This window comes from Rutilus rutilus (genome assembly GCF_951802725.1).
Source record: "Rutilus rutilus genome assembly, chromosome: 19".
In the NCBI taxonomy this organism is placed as follows: Eukaryota; Metazoa; Chordata; class Actinopteri; order Cypriniformes; family Leuciscidae; genus Rutilus; species Rutilus rutilus.
This window is the reverse complement of record NC_140232.1, coordinates 34636569-34664017: the sequence shown is the minus strand read 5'-3', so window position 1 is coordinate 34664017 and position 27449 is coordinate 34636569. Positions and strand designations below refer to the sequence as shown.

Below are 27449 nucleotides of genomic sequence, written 5' to 3'. Positions count from 1 at the left end.
CTAGGGTGTTTTGGGCAGTTCCTAGGGCCTCCTGGGTGGTACCTAGGGTGTTCTGGGTAGCTGCTAGAGCACTCTAGGTGGTTGCTATATTATTACTTGGTGGTTGCTAGGGCGTTCTGAGTGGTTGCTGAGGCATGTTGGATGGTTACTAGGGTGTTCTGAGTAGTTGTTATGGCATCCCAGGTGGTTGCTAGGGTGTTCTGGGCAGTTGCTAGGGCATCCCAGGTAGTTTCTAGGGTGTCCTGGACAGTTGCTTAGGCATCCTGGGTGGTTGCTAGGGTGTTCTGGGCAGTTACTAGGGCCTCCTGGGTGGTTGCTAGGTTGTTCTGGACAGTAACTTGGGCATTTCGGGAGGTTACTTCGGTGGTCTAGACAGTTGCTAGGGCATCCCAGGTTGGTTGCTAGGGAGTTCTGGACAGTAATTAGGGCTCCTTGGGTGGTTGCCTAGAGTGTTCTGGACAGGTGCTATGGCCATCCCTAGTGGTTGCTAGGCCATCCTGGGTGGTTGGTAGGGGGTGTTCTGGACAGTTGCTAGGGCATCCCTTGTGGTTGCTAGGGTGTTCTGGACAGTTGATAGGCCATCCTGGGTGGTTGCTAGGGTGTTCTGGACAGTTGCTAGGGCATCCCAGGTTGTTGCTAGGGTGTCCTGGAAAGTAACTAGGGCATTTTGGGTGGTTGCCTATGGTGTTCTGGACAGTTGCTATGGCATCTCAGGTGGTTGCTAAGGTGTTCTGGACTGTAACTATTGCATGTTGGGTGGTTGTTAGGGTGTTCTGGGCAGTTCCTAGGCCATCCCTGGTGGTTGCTAGGGTATTGCTATATGGTTGCTAGGGGTGGTTGCTCCGGTATTCTGGGATGTTTATCATCCAGCAGGTAAAATCATAAGTGTGATCACTTTAATCTAACAGCACACCTCTCCTCAGTAGTGATGCATAACTTACTGTAGCAAACACCGCTTGTGTAACCCAGAGCTACAGGGATCCCATAAATTGGTTTAATTAGCAGCTAAATGATTGTTTGCTGATATTTAGATTGCGAGTGCTTTGGATTATCTGATATTTAGAGCAAACAATATTGATTATGTAAGCGTTGCAAATAATTACAGGATGGAATCTGATGGTCTTTGGTGGCTCTGCAAATCTAAATGGCCTCTTCTAACGCATGCGACACGCGTGCTGGTGTTGGTGCAACATGTACACTGATCCTGATTCACAACGACTCCATTGTTTTGCTGAACGCCGGAGTATTACAGCATGGCCTGTGATCTGGATACAAATGAGATCCAGCATATTTGACTTTGGGCTGTTAGCATTCGGCGTTCTGGCTAACGCTGTGAGACGAGACATCAATCTGAACCGTATCCAACACTTTCTGATTCTCCAACTCTCGGTTTTGTTTTTTACTGGGTAAACAGAGTGTGCACTCATCAGGGATTTCTCTGTATATGCAACATCATTCTTGTTTCCAGTAGCACATTTATATAGTTATGGATGCATATTATTATTAATGCATCAGTGTTGAGATTAGAATATCCTACCTATGGAAGCGTATGTATCCCACAGAATAAATTTTTTAAATGTTATTGTGACTTTGTACACACAAACTCGGAATTTGTGGCAGAAACAAAATAAATCATGATTATGAGATATAAACTCAGAATTTCTGGGGGGGAAAAAATAGATTTTTTTATGAATTACGAAAATTTAATTCAGAATTCCGAGGGAAAAAGTCAGGATTACAACATATAAATTTAGAATTCTGAGGAAAAAAGTCAGGATTACGAGATGTAAACTCAGTATTCTGAGAAAAAAGTCAGAATCTGTGGCTGAAACAAAATAAATCAGGATCATGAGATAAACTCAGAATTCTGAGGATTAAAGTCAGGATTACAAGATATAAACTCAGTATTCTGAGAAAAAATAATAATGAAAATTATGTTTTTTTACGAATTATGAAAATTAAGTTCAGAATTCCCAGAAAAAAAGTCAGAATAAACTCAGAATTATGAGGAAAAAAGTAAGAATTACGAGATATAAACTTATGAGGAAAAAAAAATCAGAATTACGAGATAAACTCAGAATTCTGTGGATATAATTCCTAATTTTCCCAATTCCAAATTTCGAACTATATATAGGACACGTAATTGTGAGAAAAAATTTCACAATTACCTTTTTATCTTATTTTTTTATTCCATGATAAAAACGAGATTCCATTCAAACACACACACACACACACACACACACACACACACACACACACACACTTTATTCAGATGATCTATGAATCTAGCCTTAACTTAAAAGCGCAGGCGATTAGAATCTCCACTGCATCAACACAAGTTCACGTGTCTAAAAACAGTAAAGTGCTTCATCCAGACAGCACTGAGTTCGATACATCAGCATCAGTAAGCAGTTCTTCTGATGCTTTTCTTGGGTTTCAGTCTCAGGGCCGACGGCCATTAGATGCTGAGCATCATTTATCTTCAGGGTCATTAATTATTTGTGTGTAGTTATTTATTAGCACTTACTCGGAACATATGGCTTGGAAAACGCATATCTGAGTGAAGTTTATCAAGCAAGGATGATTTTCCATCTCACACCGGTGGAAACTACTCCGTCTTTCTTTCTTTCTTTCTTCCCTCCCATAATTCCTCAGCAATAGCTTTCTGCATCTCCTTTTACAATAACAATCAATCAAGATAAATTTGTCTCCGGGATAAGGTTCAAACTTGTCTGTCTAAGACCTTTTCGGACGGGACTAGTTTAACATGGAGAGGTGGTGTAAAGTAATAATTACCAGAGCTTCTCTGTGTCCTCTAGTCCCGTCTGAAAGTGCATATCAGTGATCATTACGGACAGTATAGCGACTTTTACCTTCAGTAAAAAGGTCCGGAAAAATGACCTCATGTGATGCTAATCCCGTGCGAATAGACCCGCTGTAAATATATGTACATAAATATTTCGTCAATATCCTGTTTAAAAGTAGTTTCCCGCGGTTTTTCAAGTATGGAGACGCTTGAAAAGGCATTGCGGTCTAGGGACGAGTCTGTGGCAAAACTCAAGTGTTTTACACACCATTCAGATCAGAAAGAAGATAGAAAGCACTTGTTAGAGGCACGAAACATCTTTTAGTGTTAGGCAAGTGTCTATTACCAACACAATCCAATCTGAAGTTAATTAATACATCGTTCGACCGGACATAACAGTTTTATATATATAAATATAGGTTATATGTGTTTGCGCACGTGAGATCAGGAAGCAGCGTAACACACACATGACGACAGGAGTGACAGCGATGCGTAAATCGAGTTACTCTCCCACTTCTGCTGGTTTTACTGAGATATCGTATCCGGTGCGAATTGGCCATTAATATTACAGACGTCCTGTGGTAAAATTACATTACTCCATCTACCCTGGTAAAGTTAATCCAGTCCGAATAGGGCTAATGTGCCGTCAATGGAAAATTATATGGCATAAAGAGTTATCAAAATGCCTGTTGTGATGCCGAGGCCCGGGCGAAAGGAGATATAAATTAAGAATTCTGACGAAAAATGTCAGGATTACGAGACATGAACTCAGAATTCTGAGGAAAAAATAACTGTGTGATGTAAACTTGCAATTGCGAAAAAAAAAAAAAAAAGGTCTGAATCCGTGGGGGAAACAAAAACAATTCAATTGCAAAATTTCCTCAGAATTCTGAGGAAAAAGTCAAAATTTTGAGAAATAAAGTCGCGATTCCACAATTCTAACTATATATAAACACGTAGCCTAATTGAGAAAAAAGGGTCACAATTACCTTTTTATTTATAATTTTTTTATTCCATGACGGAAACGAGATTCCATTCGAACACAGACACACACACATGGTTTTTATACTGTACAAACTGTATATTCTATCTCCTTACACTAACCCTACCCCTAACCCTACCCATCACAGAAAACTTTCTGCATTTTTTACATTTCCAAAAAAACTCATTCCGTATGATTTATAAGCTTGTTTACCCATGGGGACCTCTATTTAGGTCTCCACTGTGATACGAGTCCCCATGAGTCTGTGTGCATTCAGGTTAAAGTCCCCACTGGGATAGAAAAACAGGTACACACACACACACACACACACACTACTCCCTCTTTCTTCCCTCCCTCCCATGATAGATTCCTCAGCAATAGCTTTCTGCACCTCCATTTGGAATAACAATCAATCACGATAAATTTGTCTCCGGGATGAGGTTCAAACTTGTCTGTCTATGCCGTCAATAGAAAATTATATGGCGTAAAGAGTAATCAAAATGCCTATTGTGATGCCGAGGCCCGGGCGAAAGGCGAGTGCAAGGAATATCATCTTTCGCTTTGAAATGCGATGGAGGCCACATGCTGTTTGTCGAGGAGAGATTGCTGTGTTGCGATGACCTCATCACCCCCCCCAGCCCCCGCTGCTCGATGTGACCGGAATAAAGGAACAACTGGCCCCGGAGCCGGAGGAGTGTGTAATTTGGACCGGCGCCCCGTCTCTGCATCCGAAAGCACTTGTTCCACACACACAGTCTGGAGAGCGGAGCTGCTTCTGAAGGTCATCGGACTCTTTAAAGCAACAGGTTGAAAGGCTCTACGTTACACACGTTTCGCTGAACTCAAGGTTCTTCAGTGTGTTCCTGAAGTCCCAGAATGCATCTAATATTTAGTGTATGCACTGTTCTGATGACATGGAGGTCAAGGATTGGTTGACATTTACATAATTCCTATAATTGAGTAAATATTTTGTCAGTGTGTGTTCTACTGATGGAGAGCCCCCCCCCCCCCCCCCCCCACACACACACACACACACTCTCTCTCTCTCTCTCTCTCTCTCACACACACACACACACACACACACACACACACACACACACACTCTATCTATCTATCTATCTATCTATCTATCTATCTATCTATCTATCTATCTATCTATCTATCTATCTATCTATCTATCTATCTATCTATCTATCTATCTATCTATCTATCTATCTGCTTTATATGTAGTATCATATTATATCCCCACTCTACCTGTGTATATTGTGTGTTATATCGGTTATATTTGTGAAGTGTGTGAAGTAAAGGGTTAGAGGAGGGGTCTATGTTAGTGTCAGTGTTGTTCCGCCCAATCCGAGTTTTGGACCAATGGGCTTTTCCTGCGTCCTGCTGTAACCGAACACACTCTCGCAGTGAGAAGCGCAGGGTTCACATCATCCTCACACCAAAACCGCGTGAAACAACCGATGACCCGCGCGCACCTTCTTCTTCTTCATCTTCATCTTCTTCTTCATCTCTTGCATTAGAATGACGGAGTGTGACGCGCGCGCGTCCGGATCGCGTGTGTGTTTCTCGAGCTCTGCGTGTTTCCGAAGGGACTTCAGTTCAACATCTCACTGAGATCAGTGCGAGATCTCGCTTCTGCTTCTGTTTCCACCGGCAACTTCTGTGAACGAACACACTGACTCTCTCCTGGACTAACATTGCGCTCCCGACTTGTGGATGAGGAGCTTGTTTCTCTCCGGCGCGTTGATATGTGTGTGTTGTCTGCGTTAGAATGAACCCTTAAACACTGACTGTGTGATTTTTTTTTTGTCTCTCCGGCGGCGCAGTCCACAATTATTGACCGTAGTGCGGACATTCACACACACACTTGACAGAAGATCGTGGACATCTCAACACTTGCCCTGACATCAGCTGTGTCGAGCCACAGATGTGAATGAAAGAAAGTCATCTGAAGAAAGAGGAATATACGTGTCCAAGTGAGCTGTAGTGATGCTGCAAGTGGAAATGATCATATTCGTGGGTGTGATTCTGTGGATGTGTGTATTTAGTCAAGAGCCCAGCTCAAAGGTGATGGCTGATCGATATGCTGTCTACTGGAACCGAACCAACCCTAGGTGAGTGGATCTGTGTGTTTATATTCACCGCTGTTTTTGCAGGAACTTTGTATAGCCTACGTGACACTTTCACTTTGCATTACATTTCTAGAGAAATGCATAACCGGTATGCATGTCGAAAGAGTTAAAAAATAATCGAAATAGGCTTAAGATAACATAAACGCAATAAGATAACAGGCTGCTGTGTTAAAAAAGGCGATATGATAATGATTATCAATGTCGCCACGGTTCGCGGGCATCGGCGGTGTTTCTGTCGATTATTCGCGATTTATTATAAACTATGAATCGGGCGTTTTTTCACAGAACAATAGAATAATATCTAATTTTGTTTATTTATATGAATGCATATTTTGTATCACATAAGCAAAAGTAAGGTAAACTCAGAAAAAAAAGAAAAAAAATCAATAGCATCGTTAGATAAAAAAAATTGAGCGGCTAAATTTCTCGCGAAATATTTTGGCTCGATCGAGTTTAAATTCTAAACTTTACTTGTTTGGTTCCATACTGTAATTTATTTTCATTCAGGTGGTTATTTTAGCATCGTTATGATGAATTTCATAATTTCTTCCCCCAGTACAATTGTTATGATAGGTTACATGAAAATTGTTGGTCCACAAAAATAAATAAATAAATAACTACAGTTAATTGGTTGCTTTTTCCTGTAGACGAACATTTGTAGGCTAAATTAATTCATGTTGCTTTTAAGCGTCAAATCACTGACAGTGAAACTCTGAAATAAAACTTAAATTTAATATATGAATTATGCTGTTCATTATCATCACATTTTTTAAATGATATATTAATTAATTAATTAAAAACCAGGTGTAAACCGTGTATTTGTGTCCATTAAAAGGGCCGCACGGTGAAGGGCCACCAGACGGGCTCTGTAAATGACACTGCAATTCTCAGCTCAAAAAGAGTTAAAATTACTTATAATATTAGGATGAGGTGAATGCATTTAATTTACACAATATTATATATGTTTTTAGACCAAACAAAAGTAATAATGCATTTTATTTGTGCATATTTAAGTGTTTCATAGGTCAGAATAATTAAAAACATGCCGTTTTTTCTTATTTAAAAAGCTGGTTAATAGTTTTAAAGAGAAATAATAACTTAATAAATAGTTTAAAACAGCCTACATACTCTAACTTTAGTCATTAAATTACCATTGATGTGTAGTTTATTTATTTATTTGATCTCAATCCTCTTGTTTCAACCTGTATGTTGTTTAACATGTTTAAAATTGATGGCATATTCACATTTACACTTTCCACAAAAGTAATGAAGTCTTTTTTGTTTTTCATTGCAACAGTACAGCTTGCATATCATATTTAAAACTAGTTTGAATGTATCAGACAGTTTTGAAACCTGCCGCCAGTCTGAATATTTCTTTGCTGATTAGATGTTTTGTGGTCAGGATTTCTCCCCTGCTTTGCGAGCACAGTTTATTTATGTGACACTTTGTTTAAACAGAAAAATGCAAAGTCAGATTTCATTTTATATGTGACGCTGAAAAGCCACATCATTTGGACACATGGATTTCAAGCCAGGTGATTATTCTGTTGAAAAAATAAGTTTCATTGCAGATTTCCATAGAGAGAGAGAAAGAAATATATATATTTTTCCTTCTTCTTCTTCTTCTTCACATTTTTGGGGCGTAACCTCAGAAGCACAGATGGTTTACAGTGATTCACGTTGAGTTTGGGCCTGTAAGAATCCAGTGGTTTCCTGAGTCTGTGTTTTATTGTCTTGTTTTTAAGCAGATAGAAGGGATGCTGTGTGTCAGATTTACAGTAATCTTGTTTTTTTCACTCATGCACCCTCACGAATGATAGCAAAAGAAGTGTGCGTGTGCGGGACATGATATGAACACACGGACTGTGAGGAATTCATTTTGCATGATGTATTTGCACGCTTCACGTATAGTCAGAAACACATTTTTAGCAGTGCATCTGCTCTGTCTGTATGCATCGCACGAGCTCTGACCGAATATTAGAAGGCCACATAAATTGACTCACAAAGGCACCAGTGAAGCACGTCGTCTGCTGGCTGTCCGCACTTCATTGGCTCGCACCTCCCTTATGAGTATGAATGGTTAATTGGTTAATTACTCACTGCACCTTTGGCACAGTAAATGGCCATAATGAGCTTGCTGTAGCGTTCCCCATGCTAAGAGCTCCCGCTAGCCGGATTCTCCTCAGACTTCCTTCCCCTTTAACTGCAACTCTCTTCGTTTCTCAGTGCCATGCTGAGCAGAGAAAATGAATGAATACAATTATATATTTCAGGAGGTTGATTCCTCTACTGGAGACCCGGGGCTCCGGGGTCACGCGGCCTCTGAACGGAAACCCAGCATACATTCAGATGTAACACGATAGTTGGGTTGCTCGTGAAAATGTTCCATGATGAACCAGTCAGAAATGTGTTCCCACTCGACTCAAACGTGCAGGACCGTCCAGTGTTTACAGGACAACTGTGTTTCCCGTAAAAGTCCCTTAGATACCAGTTACTATTTCTGTGAGCATTTTAATAAGCAATAAAAAATTATTATTATATATTATATATATATATTAAAATTATTATTATTATCGTATGATATTTCCCGAAAAAACTCCCCAAAACTCGGGTTACAATTTGTGTGTGGAATATGTAAACATATAATTTATATATATATATACCATACACAAATTGGGAGTTTTTACAGTAAATATTATATAATAAAATGATTTTAATAAACAATAAAAAATAGTGTGTGTATACTGTATATATATATATATATATATATATATATATATATATATATATATATATAAATTAAAAACTTTGTAAAACTCCCCAAAACTCGGGTTACAATTTGTGTGTGGAATACATAAACATATAATTTATATATATATATATATATATATATATATATATATATATATAAATTATTATTATTATCGTAAGATATTTCCCGTAAAACTCTCCAAAACCCGGGTTACAATTTGTGTGTGGATATATAATTTTTTATATATTATATATATATACACAATTTTTTTTATTGCTTATTAAAATAATTGTATTATATAACATTTACTGTAAAAACTCCCAATTTGTGTGTGGTGTAATATATATATATATATAAATTATATGTTTACGTATTCTACACACAAATTGTAACCCGGGTTTTGGGGAGTTTTACAAAGTTTTTAATTTATATATATATATATATATATGACATATGATTTTTTATTTAAATATTTTTTCCTATTATTTATTAAAATTGTATTTTCAAAAACCAAACAATTTTTTTTTTAGCATATTTCGACCGCAGTGTAGCTCAGAATAAGGTTTGTAAAGTTTTGTAATCCCCACCACATTTTATTTTACCTCTGCAAACTTTGCACTCTTCTCCGCATGAAACCGCTTTTACGCACTTGCGTGTATTTTATGTGCATTTTGGAGCTCCTCACTTCTCTCCTGTGGGAGATTTAAGAAGTAAAGGAACACATCATGCATCTCAGCTGAGAAATGTAAAGCACGGTCCGTTCCTCACGCGTGTGTTTCTTCAGTCGTACACGACCGCTGCTCCGACAGAGCTTCGTATTCTCCAGTCCTGAGCAGATCCTGCTGCAAGTCACACTGACCTGACTAGTTTTGACACTGTGTGTTTTCCTCTTTGAGACTTGTTAAACCCTCTCCTGTTATATGTGAAATGTGCTGTGCCTTTCTGCTGTCCAAATCCATTCTCAGAGGGGAACGAAGATGGGTTGTGTATCGGAGAGTTCAGCCAGTGCATGAGAAACCTGGTCTGGAGAATTATTATTATGATGATTTTAAAGAACAGAAATGACATAAAGGACCACGTTTAGACGAGGATGACAGTGGATTAATGTTAGGCAGATAAAAAACATCACAGTTACCCTGCAACAGCTCATTAGGTGCTTAAAAAGCCAGCGGGACGTTATGCAATGTCACAATGTTTTTATTTAATAAAGACAAAAGCGAGTTGAGCCAGGGATTTGCTGTCTGTGGACTCTGGATATACAGTGGCTGTAGAAAACCTCTCAGCATCACATGCTCTTCTAAGATAAGGCTTTGTGAACGCCGATGCCGGTGTCGTGGTCGGGATTATTGCTCCGTCTGCCAGTCGATCCGGCTCTGGATTAGACGTACACGAGTGAACGCTGGAGAGATGCAGACGCTGCTGCGTTTGCAGAGTAGAGTTCATTCAGGAACGGTCCCGGCGCTGGACATCAGATTGATTCTTATGCATATGCATTGGTAACACTTTACAATAAGGTTCATTGAACTAATAATGAACCGCAGCATTTATTAATCTTTGCTAATGTTAATTTCAACATTTGCAAACATTTTAATACTTTATTGAAATCTTTGATGCACTGTGAAGAAACACGAACAAACAACGATCAGTTGTATTTTCATTAACAAAGATGAACAAATACAGTAACTAATGTGTTGCTCATGGTTAGTTCACGTTATTAACTAATGAAACTATTATAAAGTGTTTCGGATGTATTTAATTCAGTGCATCTCTTAATCTAAAACCACATGGTTTATTTTTAATATGTGACATGTACATGTTTTGTGCATTATAATCTCTCAGCATGCTCAAAATAAGCGAATGCACGACGAGACAGATGTTTGTGAGCTCCTGAACAACATTTGCTTCATTTATTCATAAAAGATATTTAACTTGAATTAATATTGTAAGCTGGAGAGCAAATAATGCTGCAGTGTTTCTCCTGTTATTAGTGTAAGTGGAGCATGACTCGTGTGGCTGGTGTTTCGGTCATGCCTGCTTCACCCGTGCCGTTCCACATTCACACCTCAGTTTGAGGAGAATGACCCCGTCTGCAGCTGCGGGACGGTTCTCCAGAAACTGAACCGGTTTAGAGACCCGCAGCGCAGGTAACTAACTTGCCAGAACATTTCAGAAGTGCAAAAAAATGTTTGCATTGCGCAAACAGTCAGAGAGTGTGCAGAATCCCTCAGGAGTTGTGCATTTTATTATTTCAATAACACTTTACAGTAAGGTACCGTAGTTAACATGAACTAAGAATGAACAATACTTCTTCAGCATTTATTCATCTTAGATCATATTAATTTCAGCATTTACTAAAATCAAAGGTTGCATTTGTTAACATTAGTTAATGCACCGTGAACAAACAATGAACTGTATTTTTATTAACCAAAGATTAATAAATACTGTAACAAATGCATTGCTTATTGTTAGTTAATACATGAACCTTATTGTTACCATTATTTCTAATGTGCATTGGTGTTTACTCCACCGAGAGGACAAACAAACAAACAAACGAACGAACGGAAAGCGGGCCGCTGTAAATATTGAGCGGCCGGTTCCTCTCTCTCTCAGTTCTGAAAGGCCTCGATCGCTCTGAAAGGCCACTATTGTTTCCTCTCGCTGTCGCCTCTCCACAACCCGGCTGAAAGTATGCATGTATTTAGAGAAAAGGAGAGCAGGAGAGGATAAAGGGGGTGAATGGAGAGGGGTTCATGGTCCTGCTTGTAATACTCTCGGCGTTCACAGCGAACACAGAAGCGACGGCCTTTTCCCTCAGCAGATCTTTCTCACACGCCAAGCGCTGTTTCACAGACGCATGTGTCTGGCCGCTTCGACCGGGTTTCTCCAACAATAGGTGACATTTGTTCTGTGACGAGGCCTAAGCCGACAGGATTAACCCCAGAACTGAGCTTTGTCCGTCTTCTGGGGGTGGAGGGGTGAGGGGTGTTTGAGGGGTGTTTTGTTGCACCGAGATACAGTATCAGCTCTTGACGTGGCTGTGAAGACGTGCACAAGAACATACAGAACATGATTTTCCTTTAGCTTCCCAAAACACTCAGATTCCCATGCGAGTGGATCGGATACACTGGACTGAAGAGATGTTTCTGAAGATCTGAAGACCTTCATCTGATTCAGATTTAGTTGGTTCTGCCCATATATGAACTCTTCACAAAAATGAATTTTTTTGTAAAAAGAAAAAAAAAGATGTTTGTTTTATATAAAAAAATGTAATAAAAAATTAATAAAAAAAAGAAATAATAATAAAAAAATATATATATATAAACATACATTACACACACACACACACACACACACACACACACACACACACACACACACACACACACACACACACACACACACACATATATATATAAAAATAATAAAAATATATAAAAACTTATTTTCATTTATTTTAAATTTTATAAATTAAAATAAGTTATATATATATATATATATATATATATATATATATAAAATATAGTATAAATAAACAAAAATAAATTTAAAATATTAATGATAATATATATATATATATATATATAATTTTAACTTATTTTTTGTTTATTTAATATTATTTAATATTTTATTTATTTCATTAGATACACTCTATTGAATTTGTTACTCAAGATCTAAAGACCTTTTGATCTAAAGACTGCTTAAATGCTCAAAATAAAAATTCTTTACACAAATGTAATTTAATAATTTTCTTTCATTTCATTTAATTTCATTCAATATTATTATATCTGATTTTATTTTCCATTTACCTTAAATTTATTGTTGTCATTTTAAATAATGAATGAATTGGATTGTGCATCACACAATTCTCCTTCCATAGTTACATTTGTGTAATTGTATAGTTGTCATGAAATCCCCAACAATCTTTTGAGCGGTCGTGTATAAAGAAAAGCCTTGGGTTTATAAAGCGGCTTGCTTTGTCTTAATGTGCGGTCAAGTATGTTTGACAACTGAAAAGTCAAAGTCTGCTGACGCTGTTCTCTTAGTTTCTGAGAGCCAGAAGTAGATCCTCCAGGATCACCTGGACATGTTGTGTGCGACCGGGTCTGACAGAGGTTTGTTTGTTTAGTGTCTCTGGGAGTGAAGCGACTCGAGGTCTCCTCATTCATGAGCTAATGGCGTGGAGTCACTAAAGGGCTTAAAAAGCCATCGGCTCATTGTCTACTGACACAAAACCCTTTCCTCTTTAATCCCCCTTCCTCTCCTCCATAGAAACCTTCCTGCTCACATTCGGCATTCATATTAATCAGTGTTAAAGGCCTAATGAGATAAATAAGACTTAAGAGGAACCCTGGAGTGTCTTTGGAAGTCTGCAGAAACTGTTTAGTTATAAATTTGCCCTGGACTGTTTCCTTCAGAGCCTGAGAATGTTTAATTGACCTTTTCTAATCTTCTTTTGCGCTGAAATGCGCAAACCGAGGATTTTTGAAGATGATGCCTTTACTATAGTATTGTTGAAGAAATCAACTATAGTCGAAAATTGGTCGTTCAACCACGTATGTTAATGATGTCACGCAGGTGGTGGAGTAATAACTACTTTTAATTAATCTGTTTGAGATCGAATTAACGCTAGATGTTTTGCTGTAAATTACGATCATGACATCTGAGGAATATTTCTCATTTTCTTCAGTTATTTTGCTTTATTTCCAGATTCACTCATAGACTCGTTCTCACGCACTAGAGCTCGTTCACACATGCGCACTCTTCAAAAACGACACTTTAAATCTCTTCACAAACTAAAAGACGTAAATGACATTTGTATGTATTCTAAATAAAAGACACAGGTTGTACTTATTTTGCTCAAGATCAGGATTTATTGAGTCCACATGTCATGAAAACATGAAACTCTTCTTCTAACCACAAGTCGAGAGCGTCGTTCAAACACACAACTCTGCGATGCTGTTTGCGAATGTTCGTTACAGACTCGTTAAACTGCTGATAACGACAGAACTTGCGACCACAGTTGGCTAACGATGCTTTTGGGAAACACACACTCCAGGACATTTAGCATCTGTTTCTAAATCCGTGTTTGTTTGGCTGCTGATCTCTCTGCTTCCCCAAACCTTGATCTGATTCCCCCCCTCGATGCTCAATGGTCCGGTCCGCACGGAAGAGGCCATCTGGGTCTCTCTCTCTCTCTCTCTCTCTCTCTCTCTCTCTCTCTCTCTCTCTCTCTCTCTCTCTCTCTCTCTCTCTCTCTCTCTCTCTCTCTCTCTCGGTCTCTCTCTTTCTCTCTCTTTCTCTCTCTCTCTCTCTCTCTCTCTGGACTAATCGGGGATTACTGGCCCTTTAGATTTGCTGTAATAGGCTCAGGGCTTTAGGGGGCTGTCGGGGTGTCTCTGCACCCCAGTGTTTGATTTCGGCCCAATGTTGTGGCTACTACGGTTAGTTAATGCCAGATCACAGAGATCCAGATTAGGACCCTAACATTAGGTAGTTTTAAGTAACAGTTAAAAACCATCATTTTAATATAGTGTTTGTGTCTTAATTGGAGACACTGGATATATATTGTACTCGTTGTTGCATTTTGGTTTTCTCATTTAATTTTCTTTTACGGATGTACTTTTGTACTGTACTTGTCTTAGCGCATTATAGATAAAATGTATTATTATTATTATTATTATTATTCATTGACTGTGAAGACAGAGGTCTAAACTAAAGGTCATGAGGTCATGGCTATTGATGTATAAATATGAAATACATAAATATCCGGAGTCCGGGGATATTTGCATTACACAGAAAGCATTTTAAGATTTGATTACATTTTGTGAGATTAAAAGCGTGTGTGTCTGCATTCGCCGTCAGTAATCTTCTAATTAATTTACTGATGTTAGAAACAATAAACGTGTAGATATAATGAAATGTTATGAAACAAAATATTCAAGCAGAAATTATTTAGCCATAGAAGTCTGCACTACTGAAATTAAAATGGGTAAGATGCAAATCTTTGAATGTTATTTAATAATAATAAAATATAGAATATGAAAAAGTGTCTTTCTCATTGACATTAAATACTTTTGGGATATTGACAGTTAAGTTTAAACTTGAATAATTTTGCTAAATGAGTTATTTTAATTATATATATATATATATATATATATATATATATATATATATATATATATATATATATATATATATATATATATATATATATATATATATTATTATTATATTTACATTATATATATAATGTAAAATTATATCTATAAACAAAATTATATATAATAGTTAATTTTTGCATTTAAATATTGTGCACTCAATGAAAATGTTTAATTAACAAATAGTTAAGAAAAATATTAAATATTTGATGTAGTTTTATTGTTATTCATAATTATTTGTGAGTGCATTTGACCAAATACATACATCAAATCAGTACTCTTATGGTTTCCACATTCATCATGTTTTAATAGTTGTGTTTTGACACGGCTTTCATTCCTTTTCCCCCTCTTTGTGTGTGTGTGTGTGTGTGAGAAACCTTCCGTCTCGACCTGCAAGAAGGACTGTGATGTGTTTTGGGGGGCGACGATCAGCCAATGGAAACGCAGCGTTTCCTGGCGTTTGATTGGTGCAGACGGTGAAGCTGAGTGTGATGGCGGCGAGTGTATAAAATATTAAGAGCTGTTTGTGATCTCACAGGCAAACCTTCGCACGCGATCCTGAAGAAACGAGGTCAAGGCTATACCGTGTTGACACGGCAAAGGTGACCGAGAAATCTGAGGGTTCAAGTGTTACTTCTGTGGCTGTTCGCACGTGTGTCTAACGACAATTCTGTTCCTACTCAGTGTTTTCAAATATCTAAACATTCTTAAATCAAGATGCATTTACTGGAGAAGCAAAGTTACTAAGTCTAATGAAAAATCTATCAAAATTAAGTTTAAGTTTGTACAAGTTTGAATTCAGTTTATTTAAGCACAAACTCAATTTTTCAAGACTTAATATCTTTTATATGTGAAGACTTAATATGTAATTTTGCTTGTTCTCCAGTAAATGTATCTTGATTTAAGAATGTTTATATTTTTGTGCTTATATATATATTTTTTTTTTTTTCTGTTTAAATGAAAATATCTCATTATATGCGAGCTGATTGTTAATCTTGTACACTGAGTATTCAGATAAAAAATACTTTTTTCAAATGTTTTCCCCTTTCCTATCAACTCAGCACAGGAATCCTCTCTCTCTGTCAGAGTGTATAGAAGCATCAGAGTTTCTCAATGCCCCGGCGCTCAATAATACGACGTTCCCCTCCAGCTAAAAAACGTCAGGAACGTTCCTCACACCAGTCCTGCGTCTGTCGCCGTATCGTTGGAAAGAGCTACATGGCACGAAGGTGCTTGAATTATTCACGCTCATAATCGGCCTTTATGTCATATCGCCCGGGCTGGGGCCTGTGTTATTCTAGTGCATAATTGATGCTGCTCAGAAGTGGAAAAGTTAGAATAGCAGAAGTAATGTGAAGGGAAAGTGCAGGCGATTGCGTGCAGGGGTCAGACTCAATCTCGGGACGGGGACGGGGACGGGGGGGGGGGGGGGGGGGGGGGGGACGGGGTCCGACTGAATCAGGCGTAACCAGCGCTGACATTGAGCTGAGCTGGAATATCCACTCTCTGAAGACTTACAGCCTGCCGATGACTGGAGAGGAGAAGGAAAAAAAATGGCTGGCATCAATTGTGGCTTTGCTTTTTTGTTTCAAAGCATTCTTTGGACGGTCTGGTGCAATAGTAATTGGAAAAATAATTTTTTTCCTTTTTTTTTTGCCTGCCATATTTGGTCAGAACAGATCTCAGCGGTAATCAGGATCAGATCTACATGCTAAATGAATTATATCGACGGTCCAGCGTTGAGGTGTTTATAGAGCTGCGCGTTATGCGGCGTTGGCAGGAACTTGTCATGCTTTTTATTTTATTTTCCTGATTTTACACTAGCGAGTTTGGGATATGTCTTCTGCTCACCCAGGCTGCATTTATTTGACTAAAAATACAGTAAAAATAGTGAAATATTATTATAATGTTAAACAGCTGTTTTCTATGTGAATATACAGTAAAGTGTAATTTATATCCTGTGATCAAAGCTGAATTTACAGCATCATTACTCCAGTCTTCAGTGTCACATGATCCTTCAGAGATCATTCTAATATGATGATTTGATGCTCAAGAAACATTTATGATTATTTTTAGTTGAAAATGTTTTTTCTCAGGTTTTTTTGATGAACAGAACGTTTATTTGAAATCTTTTGTAACGTGTCTTTACTGTGACTTTTGATCAATTTATTGTCCTTTAAAAAAATCCCAAACTTGTGAATGGTGGTGAATCACAGTTTTCACAAAAAAATATGATCTGTTTTCAACAACATTGCTAATAATCATAAATGTGTCTTGAGCATCAATTAGAGTGATTTGTGAAGGATCATGTGACACTGAAGACTGGAGTAATGATGCTGAAAATTCAGCTTTGATCACAGGATATAAATTACACTTTACTATATATTCACATAGAAAACAGATACTTTAAATTGTAAAAATATTTCACTATTTTTACTTTATAAATGCAGCATTGTTGAGCAAAAGAGACTTAATTATTCCAAACTTCTTCCTGACCAGCAGTGTGATTCCCTTCCCAATAGCCGAACGTAAACACAGTGTCGTGACGACGCAGGAAAGTTCCGTTTTTGCAAAACCACTGCAAATTTAGTGTCGCTCACATTCCAGCGATCGCGCTTCAAGTGAAAGCTTAAACCTTGTCATTAGTTAGCGGCCTCTAATTAAGCCTCATTCTTTTCTCCTCTAGTGCTTCTTTTGTGCAGCGCAGATTTACCTGGCAGAAACACGGCCCGTCTCAAATTAAAAGTGCACACATGGCCTTAGGTTGAGTCTGTTTTACACCTTGCCAACCCTCAGTCGTCCAACTCCCAGCCACAGAAACCATGTCTTTTGTGTTTCTAAACAAAGAGTGCTGGGATTTAGTTACTAGCCTGTGAGCTTAAGAAGCAACCGAACACAACGGCTACAAAGACGCTTGTGGGAAATTCTTAATCTTCAGGTGAACACGACACCTGAGAAACAAATGCATGAGGGCATGTTTATGGTGACTCATGCACAGCGAAAACACACACACACACACACACACACACACACACACACACACATTGCAATTCATGCATTTTAATATCAAACCGCCGTATTATTTCATTTGCTTATCCAAACTTGTTTTTGTTTACACTATTTTAATGGCTGATCAAATCATGCCAAATCCAGACTCTTCTGCCAGTAAAAGGTGAATCTTCATCCAAAATCAACCAGCAATGATAAAACATTGGTTCTGGACAGAAACATAAATATTTCCATAAAGAGATGAGGTAATACACTCGTAAAAATGTGTCTTGCTGCGTGAGCAATTAGTGGTCTAAAGAAAAGCACTCCATCCAAGCAGACTTTACAATGCTTTTATGGCATGTATGAGCAGCTACAATGCAGCCATAAAGCATCTGATAGACGCATTAGTCTCTGCGTGTCCAGGAAACATATAAAGAGAATTTATGAGCACTTTCTCAGTGAGAGCACCTTCAGAAGACACAGGACACAACCCGTCAAATCACCAACAGAGAGTTATTTATGTCCACCATCACCAAAACAACATTACTGTTAGTCAAAAATATTAAAGACGACTTATTATTTTCTTTTACAAAGTCTTGATGTTATTTTTGGTCTCCTCTAGAACAGGTTTTATGCATTATTTCCCGTATTCTCCATTGTTGCGGCTCCTCTCTTCCCAGTCTGTCAGTAACGCTCTGTTTAGTTCCTGTCTCTATGAAGCCCCTCCTCCTGAAAAGCACACTGTGCTCTGATTGGTCGGCTGGAGGAGCGTGTTGTGATTGGTCGAGTGCTTCGAGTGTGTTTGGGAAATGTCCCGCCCCTAATTACCATAACCGCCAGTTTCAACACACTACTAACTAACTCAACCAGGCCACGCCCCTTTATTCTGCGCATTCATTATTTAAATGAGGAATATTGTGACGTGTTCGTTCCCGGGAGAAACTCAAGATACAAAATAGAGGCGTTTCAGGAGTTCAGAAACACTGACACTGATATAGAGATCAATGACAGTTGAACGTGTAATAAAGCATAATACGTCCGGTCCTCTTTAAATTGTGAGTTTGTAAGATGCAGTGTTGTTTCCATCAAGTTTACTGGTGGTTTTTCTATATAATGTTGTGTAAATCAGCATATCGTGTTGCACTAAATCTCCATCGCCACATACAGGCGTGATCTTGAAGACGTGTGCTCTGAAACTCTCAGGATTTAGGAAATCAGTCCCTCAGATGAAGGTAAATGAGGGTCCTGAACACGTGGACCCCCGTATGGTTTCGTTTCCACAGATTCATGCAGCCTCGGGCGCTTATGGATTATTTCTCCTGCTCTCGCTGTGGTGTTAATTGAGTTCTCCTCTTGTTTAGGATTCACAGGCACAAGACGCTGTGGAAACGATCCTACCCTGCTGATAAAACCCACTGATAATTATTTTCTTGACTTTTTGCTACTTGCATCATTCATTGGCCTCATTATAGCTTGAGCCATCATGTGATTAAAGAGATGTAACTGTCAATTATGAAAGCAATAATTGCATTCTTTAGGAGTGAGATCTCACACTGCTTGGCCGTTTCTCCTAATGAACTCTTTTAAATCATAAGTATCGGCACTTAAATTAACTTTTATCTGCTCAATGATCTGCACGTCACATTAAAATGAATCAAAAGGTGCCTGTAATTATTTAATATAGCACATAGTACTTTAGTCTTTTAGTCTAATATTTCATTTTTTACTTTGTAGCTTTGGAGTTATTTGAAGAAATTCACTAGAATTATTTTAGTTATTTTATTTCTTTTAGTTTTTACTTATATATGTGACCCTGGACCACAAAACCAGTCACATGGGTCAATATTTTGAAATTGAGATGTATACATCATCTGAAAGCTGAATACATAATCTCTCCATTGATGTGTGGTTTGTTATGATAGGACAATATTTGGTACAATAGATAGATAGATACAACTATTGTAAATCTGGAATCTGAGGAGGCAAAAAAATCAAAACATCGAGAAAATCTCCTTTAAAGTTGTTCATTTATGTTGGCGATTGTGCTGCATTCACTCACACAAATACATGTTTTATATATTTACAGTTGGAAATTGACTAAATATCTTCATGGAACATGATCTTTACTTCATATCCTAATGATTTTTGGCATAAAAGAAAAATCCATAATTTTGACCCATACAATGTATTGTTGGCTATCGCCACAGATATCCCCGTGCGACTCGAGACTGGAGACGTGATCCAGGGTCACACATTAAGTTATGATTATTATATTATATATTATTTTAAAATGTTCTCTCACCTATTCTTTTTGTGTGTTTAACTTAAATTTTTTTTTTACCACAATTTAATCCAAAATAACAACGTAATAATAAAATAAAATAAAAATAAATGAAATAATTATATATATATATATTACAGTTTGTAAAATAAAATAAAAACTCTGGCTTTATTTCAAAGCTGCTTTATTTTATTTCAGGTTATATTTCTGCAATACCAACCCAGATACTGGAAAATAAAGCTGAAAAAATGTCCAGCAGATATATATATATATAATCTTTTCTATTTTAAAGTAGTTTTAAAATTCTGAGAATAGAAATAATTATCATCTATGCCTTTTATACATTATATTTCACATTCTAATAAATTTCTTTCATGACATTTTCCAAGATTTATTATATTTCATCTTGATAACAATGATTGTTATACTCATATTTTATACTCTTATTTTTTTGTGTGATTATTATATGAATTTGAAATTTAAGTCTATGTATCAGATTCTTCATAGTAGGTTTTTTTTTTTTGTCTAAATAATGTTTTATCATGTGGTTTAGAACAGTAAACGGCTCTACGGTGTTTAAAAGCCTTAAAAATCATCTCTTTTCTTGAAGGTTTGAGTGATTTCTTCACGTGGTTCTAGTGATCTGGAAGACGTTCAGGGTTTGATGCGCGGTGTTTACTGGCGCGTCTCTCAGACTTCACGGTTTGCCGGTGTCTGGTTTGGTGGAGGTAGAGGACCGATAAGTGGCCGGCGTCTGGAGATCAGAGAGCGGGGGGGTGGCGTGTGGGTTGAGTGAATCACGTGACTTCGGCTTTTGAGTTTCTCCCTGATGGCTTTTGGCACGCAATGCTGGAGCTCCGCTTCTGCCACCAACCAGCGCCAGCAGAACGATCTTCCAACGACGTGAAAGCACCAATGAGCCAATAAGGAAAGACGGGCGTTGCTATGCATGAAGAGGAAATGCTTTGTTAAGTCTGACTTCTGTTGCCTTGATCTAGTGCTTACTAGAATGAACTTGATCTAGGTCACAGGAGCTAGTGAGAGACGGCGTGCTTCAAAGAGGACTTTCTCTTTTATGAGATTATTATTTTTTGGGTTTTTCTTCATGTGGCTCTTTATATTCACCGAGAAAAGCACAAGCACCGTTGAACCGCTGCTCACACTCATACTGTATCGCTGTCAATGCGTTTTGCAGACAGGAGATGGTTCACTGTACCATTATATCCTTATATCATGTAGAATCAGACATATATTTATATTCCAGTATTTTAAAGAGCAGATTCAGTGTCTGATGAAATTAAAGGCCCGTTCACACCAAGAACGATAACTATAATGATAGCTATAGCATTAACTATATATTATATCGTTCTGTTTATTATAATCACAGTTTTGTCGTCTGTCGCTTTAAATGCCCAAGCTCTCCAAAGCAGGATGGATTCTGATTGGTTGTCAAAGTTTTTATCATTCATCAGCTGGCAAAAAGAAAGTGATTCCAACAAGATTGTTGAACTCTGCTATACTTTTATATTTTTAGAAGGATATTGTTATTGCTAACGTTATCGTCCTTGGTGTGAACGAGCCTCGACACATGCAAAATCTATTTACACTACATACAGTGTCTATTTTCACCAACTCCGTCCACCATAGCTCAGATATTATTAGTACTAATAGCACATTACATAAATGCATGTGTCATTTAAGCGTATTACTTCTGTTTGCACCTTAAGCACTTACAGTGTAAACAAGATGCTGTTTGTGTCTATTTATACTTAGTACTGGAAGTCTACCACTATTTACACTCTCATTTTCCCCCACTTAGTACAGAATTTATTCAATAATTATTTTAAGTCCCCCTGTAGTCGATAATTTTATCCCTTAAAACTCATCTTTGATCACCAAAATTCCATATTTAAAAGTTTTTTCCTTTAAAACAAATTCTTCATGCCTTAAATATCTTGACTGTAACTCGACACCCTTGCCTCATTTAGCATGCGCGGTTGTATGAATATGCAAATGAGCCCCGCCTCCACTCACTCAGCTCAGAGATCCACTGGTTGACGATCACACGTTGATCTGATTGGTTACAAGGTAGTTTGTGACGTCAGAAACACCAGCGATTTCAAAGCGTCTTTGGTGTCGATTTATGAATTTACACATGGTTTGCCTTAAAACATATAAACAACATTAAAAACTGGATTTTCAACACAGGGGGACTTTAAGTGTTATTTTGTTTCTCTAGTTATTAACTTTATTAAGTAATTATGTGTCAGTTATTGTTACTATTATTATTATTATTTTTAAATCTCTCACTTATTCTTTGATAAATGTGACTTTTTAAGTGTGTGCATAATTAAAAAAATAACAATATATTTTATTTGGCTTTATTTCAGGCTTTTTTTAGACTCAGATACTGTAAAATAAAGCTGGTTTAAGGTCCAGCAGATTTTGCCGCTGCCAAATTTCCATGAGTGTGTTTGTGCTGTTACTCGATTAGCATAATTCCTGGGTGTTAAAACTCAGACTGTGTGTGCAAACAAACAGCCCTGTCAGCGGACGCTATTCATTCTCACTGAACCCCCCGAGAGTTTGCCGATGCGGGAGCGTTTTGGTGTTTTTCCGCGTCCCGTGAAACGCTCTTTGCACCTGCGCTGAGAAATGAGTCTGCAGAATTAAAGCACAGCACATTGATTTTTTTTACCCCTCTTTCCCTTTTTTAATATCCTGGTGCCATTACCCGACTCACAAAATGGCCAGTCAATATCACATCTGCATTGTGATTAAAGCTCAGAGAAAGGGCTTTGTCTATGTATATAATGTACAGAGGTTGAAAAGGCGACACAGTCCGATTGCGTTTCCAGATACGCTCAGATGAAGAAGCCGTTCGTCTTTAATTAAAGTCTCTCTCTGCTGGAAGGAGTGAGACAGGTCAGACAGACTTACTTTACCATTTAAAGTAAGTGTTTTTTAACGTTAAAATACTTTTTTGGCAAGCAGACTCAAAATCTTTCAAATTATAAACTGTTGTAAATAAGATGATGTAAGTACATTTTACAAGCAAATACTGTTTCAGTCTTTCTACTTCAAAATGTAATGTTTACTTTAATAGATGAATTAATTTTTAGCATGCATTTTGACAGTAAAAGAAACATATACATGAACACATGAATGCATTCAGGCACATTAACAGCTTAAATAATGTATTTTTGCGTTTTTGCACAGGAGTTTTTCTCTTCAGTGTCTTGCAGTGAAAGAGGAGAGGAAGCACAATAGATGTGGAATGTGCTCACTTTGAGTCTCTGCTGTTCATATATTCGGCTCTCCGTCACACACACACACACACATTTCTTTTGTTAACAGCGGCTGTAAAGTCAACCCGCCTGAACCGCGCTGATCCAAACCAAACAGTTCACGATGAGTCCTGCTGACTCGACAGACGACACTGAACTCAGCCTCCCGTACGTGTGCTAGATATTACCGTTATTAAAGTGAACATGAAAACGTGTGTAGGGCGCGACTTGATTTTATCGTGAAGAGATGATGACTGGATGATGAATAGTGGGGGTTTTAGAGCTGAATGTGAGGTCACATTACATTAATGTTAAGCAGAATTAAATTACTTCTTTCTAAGATTTTTGAAAGCTGAGAATGATCATGATTTTCTGTTGACTTCAGCATATACACTAACATTTAAATAAAAAGCTTGGTTAATGCTTTTAAAAGAAGTCTTTCTATGTGAATATACAGTAAAGTGTAATTTATATCCTGTGATCAAAGCTGAATTTTCAGCATCATTACTCCAGTCTTCAGTGTCACATGATCCTTCAGAAATCAGTCTAATATGAGGATTTGATGCTCAAGAAACATTTCTCATTATGTGTTGAAAACATCATTTTTCAGGATTCTTTGATGAAAAGACAGTTCAAAAGAACAGCATTTATTTGAAATAGAATCTTTTCTAACATTATAAATGTCTTTACCAGGGATGCACCGATATACAATTTTGGCCGATACCGATAACCGATAATTCTTTATATCTGAAAGCCGATAACCGATATATCGGCTGAGAAATCTGAATCCAAATTTTTATATAATTTCTGAGAGCCTGATTACAAAAACAAAAGTCTCACCATTAAAAGCCATAAGAACACAATTATAATATTATCATTATCATTGTATGTAGCCGATATGACAGAACATGTTGCACTTCAATGTATTTTTCTTTTTTAAAGTAATTTCAATCATATTTCAAGCAATTCAAAACCAGTGCACATCTGAAGGAAATAATACATTATTTATCAGCTTTAATATATCGGCTAAATTTACTTATCGGGCCGATAACCATCAAAAATATACCGATACCGATATAGTAGCCGATATATATCGTGCATCCCTAAACTTTACTGTCAGTGTCCTTGATGAATAAAAAATATTAGTGTATGTTTGCATGATGCTATCAGACATACATTTACAGTTGTCATGAAGTTTGATGCTCTTTGTTTGCACATGCATACTTAAGCAAAGGTGTGTGAATTAACAGTGTGTGTGACAGTGTCTGTCCTCGTTGTGTGTGATTGGACACGTCTCGCGTGTGTTTTATCGGGGTTTGGTCGGTCTGGTGTCTGTTTTACTTCCTCTCGCTGTGGTGCCACCCTGATTAGACACCATCTGCTGGGTGGCATGGCATTGTGCCCGTGATACTGTATTTCTTGTAGTGTTTTAAAAGCTTGTCATCACGGAAACTCCCCCTTTTTTTACCCCGCTGTGAGTAATTATCTCTGAGAGAGGAGCATATTAGTGTTCACGGGGGGCGAGTGTCTGTCCATCACCTCTCGCAAATCTTCTTTCAAGGTCACTGTTTGTCCAGGGATCATCCCTACAGCACACACACACACACACACACACACACACTTTCTTTGCTTCTCTTTCATGTCTTGAGTGTAAAAGCGCAGGGATGCTTCGTTACATGTCACTAACTGGATAGTAACATCAAAAAGCTTTATTATTAAGGCCTTTAACTTATGCAAATATACTGTAATTTATTTGATGGTTCTCAGCAATACTTTATTAATCTTATAGCATCTTTCTGGAGTAAAATAATGATGCTCACCTATACAATTGACCATTTTCTCAGGATGGATGGATGGATAAATGGATGGATGGATGGATGGATGGATAGATGGATAAATGGATGGATGGATGGATGGATAGATGGATAAATGGATGGATGGATAGATGGATAAATGGATGGATAAATGGATGGATGGATGGATGGATAGATGGATAAATGGCTGGATGGATGGATGGATGGATGGATGAATGATAGATAGATGGATAAATGGATGGATGGATGGGTGGATGGATAGATGGATAGATGGATAAATCGATGGATGGATAGATGGATAAATGGATGGATGGATGGGTGGATGGATGGATGGATGGATGATAGATAGATGGATAAATGGATGGATGGATGGATGGATGATAGATAGATGGATAAATGATGGATGGATGGATAAATGGATGGATGGATGGATGATAGATAGATGGATAAATGGATGGATGGATAGATGGATAAATGGATGGGTGGATGGATGGATGATAGATAGATGGATAAATGGATGGATGGATGGATGGATGGATGGATGATAGATAGATGGATGGATAGATGGATAAATGGATGGATGAATGATAGATGGATAAATGGATGGATGGATGGGTGGATGGATAGATGGATGGATAGATGGATAAATGGATGGATGGGTGGATATATAGATGGATAGATGGATGGATGGATAGATATATAGATAGATGGATGGATGGGTGGATATATAGATGGATAGATGGATGGGTGGATATATAGATGGATAGATGGATGGATGGATAGATATATAGATAGATGGATAAATGGATGGATGGGTGGATATATAGATGGATAGATGGATGGATGGATAGATATATAGATAAATGGATGGATGGGTGGATATATAGATGGATAGATGGATGGATGGATAGATATATAGATAAATGGATGGATGGGTGGATATATAGATGGATAGATGGATGGATGGATAGATATATAGATAAATGGATGGATGGGTGGATATATAGATGGATAGATGGATGGATGGATAGATATATAGATAGATGGATAAATGGATGGATGGGTGGATATATAGATGGATAGATGGATGGATGGATAGATATATAGATAGATGGATGGATGGATATATATATATATATATATATATATATATATATATATATATATATATATATATATATATATATAGATGGATAAATGGATGGATGCAGAATAATGCCAAAGATTAGTAAATGTCTGTGTGTGTATGGGCCTGTTTCTGGAGTGTTGCTGTCAGTCAGTGATGAAGCCTCTAATGCATGAAGTGTTTCTGGAGTAAAAGGGTCAGAGGTCACAGCGAGCCTAACGAACCTCATCGTGTGTAATTACCTGACGTGTGCTGGTGTAATCGTAACCCGAGTCCGTCTCAGGACAGGCTGTCAGTCAAACAGGAGGAATCCAGCTCTTAACCTGATGAAGCTCCTGTGTTTTATGTAGATGTGCATCACAGCAGGGTCAAAGGTCATGCGGGGTGCAGGTTAATGGATCAGGGGTTTTATAACCAGGACCGAGCGCTCTCATAAACGATCACTCTGGAGAATTATCTGGAACCATTTTTTTAACCGTCCCCTTGCAATACTCTGAGTCACGCTGTGCAAATCTGCCATTTTATGTGGGAGGAATATTAAAATGACCTTTTGTTTTATGTTTAGTTGCACCACACATAATCAAATCATCAAACTCAGTTCCTCGTAAGTATCTGTGTGCCACAGGTTATGGATCATGTTTGTACCATTTGGAACATGGCTCATTAATACCTTGATTTTCATCCAGAAAAGGTCACAAGTATGTTTTCCTCCTGCGCATTGCAGATGTTTAATTGAGTTGGAGAAGAGAGTTATTCTGGCCTCTCAAATGAATCACATGCACCCGTTGACCTGAAGCGTACAGTGAACTATTAGTCGCTTCTGCACTAAATAGGAGCTTTATTTGTCTTCAATAGTTCATTGTTCTGTGTGATGTGACATTTTGATTTTCAGTGATGAGCAGAATAATCTTTGGATTGAATCAGAGAGATGCTTGAAGCCTTGATACCCATGATATATCGTAGTCCCGTCATGGTCGTCTTGTGACGCTGCTTTTATTTCTAGCACGAGATTCTAAAAAAGATAATGAGTGCAGTAAATTAAAGGGAAGTTAAATTGAATATGTGCATGAAAATGAGTTTTAATGCATTCATTTTTCATGACCCAGAGCGTAAT

The 27449-nt window shown here is 37.7% G+C and overlaps 1 protein-coding gene across 1 annotated transcript in view; it reads left to right on the top strand.

Annotated features, from left to right (window-relative positions):
- Positions 1-5189: 5189 nt before the first annotated feature.
- The window catches only part of efna5b (ephrin-A5b), a 113355-nt gene continuing 91095 nt past the window's right edge, over positions 5190-27449 (top strand). The window contains exon 1 of the mRNA XM_084388650.1: positions 5190-5908. Within this exon, the coding sequence (XP_084244776.1) occupies positions 5784-5908 (125 nt within the window). The 5' untranslated portion in view covers positions 5190-5783. The remainder of the gene's footprint in view (positions 5909-27449) is intronic.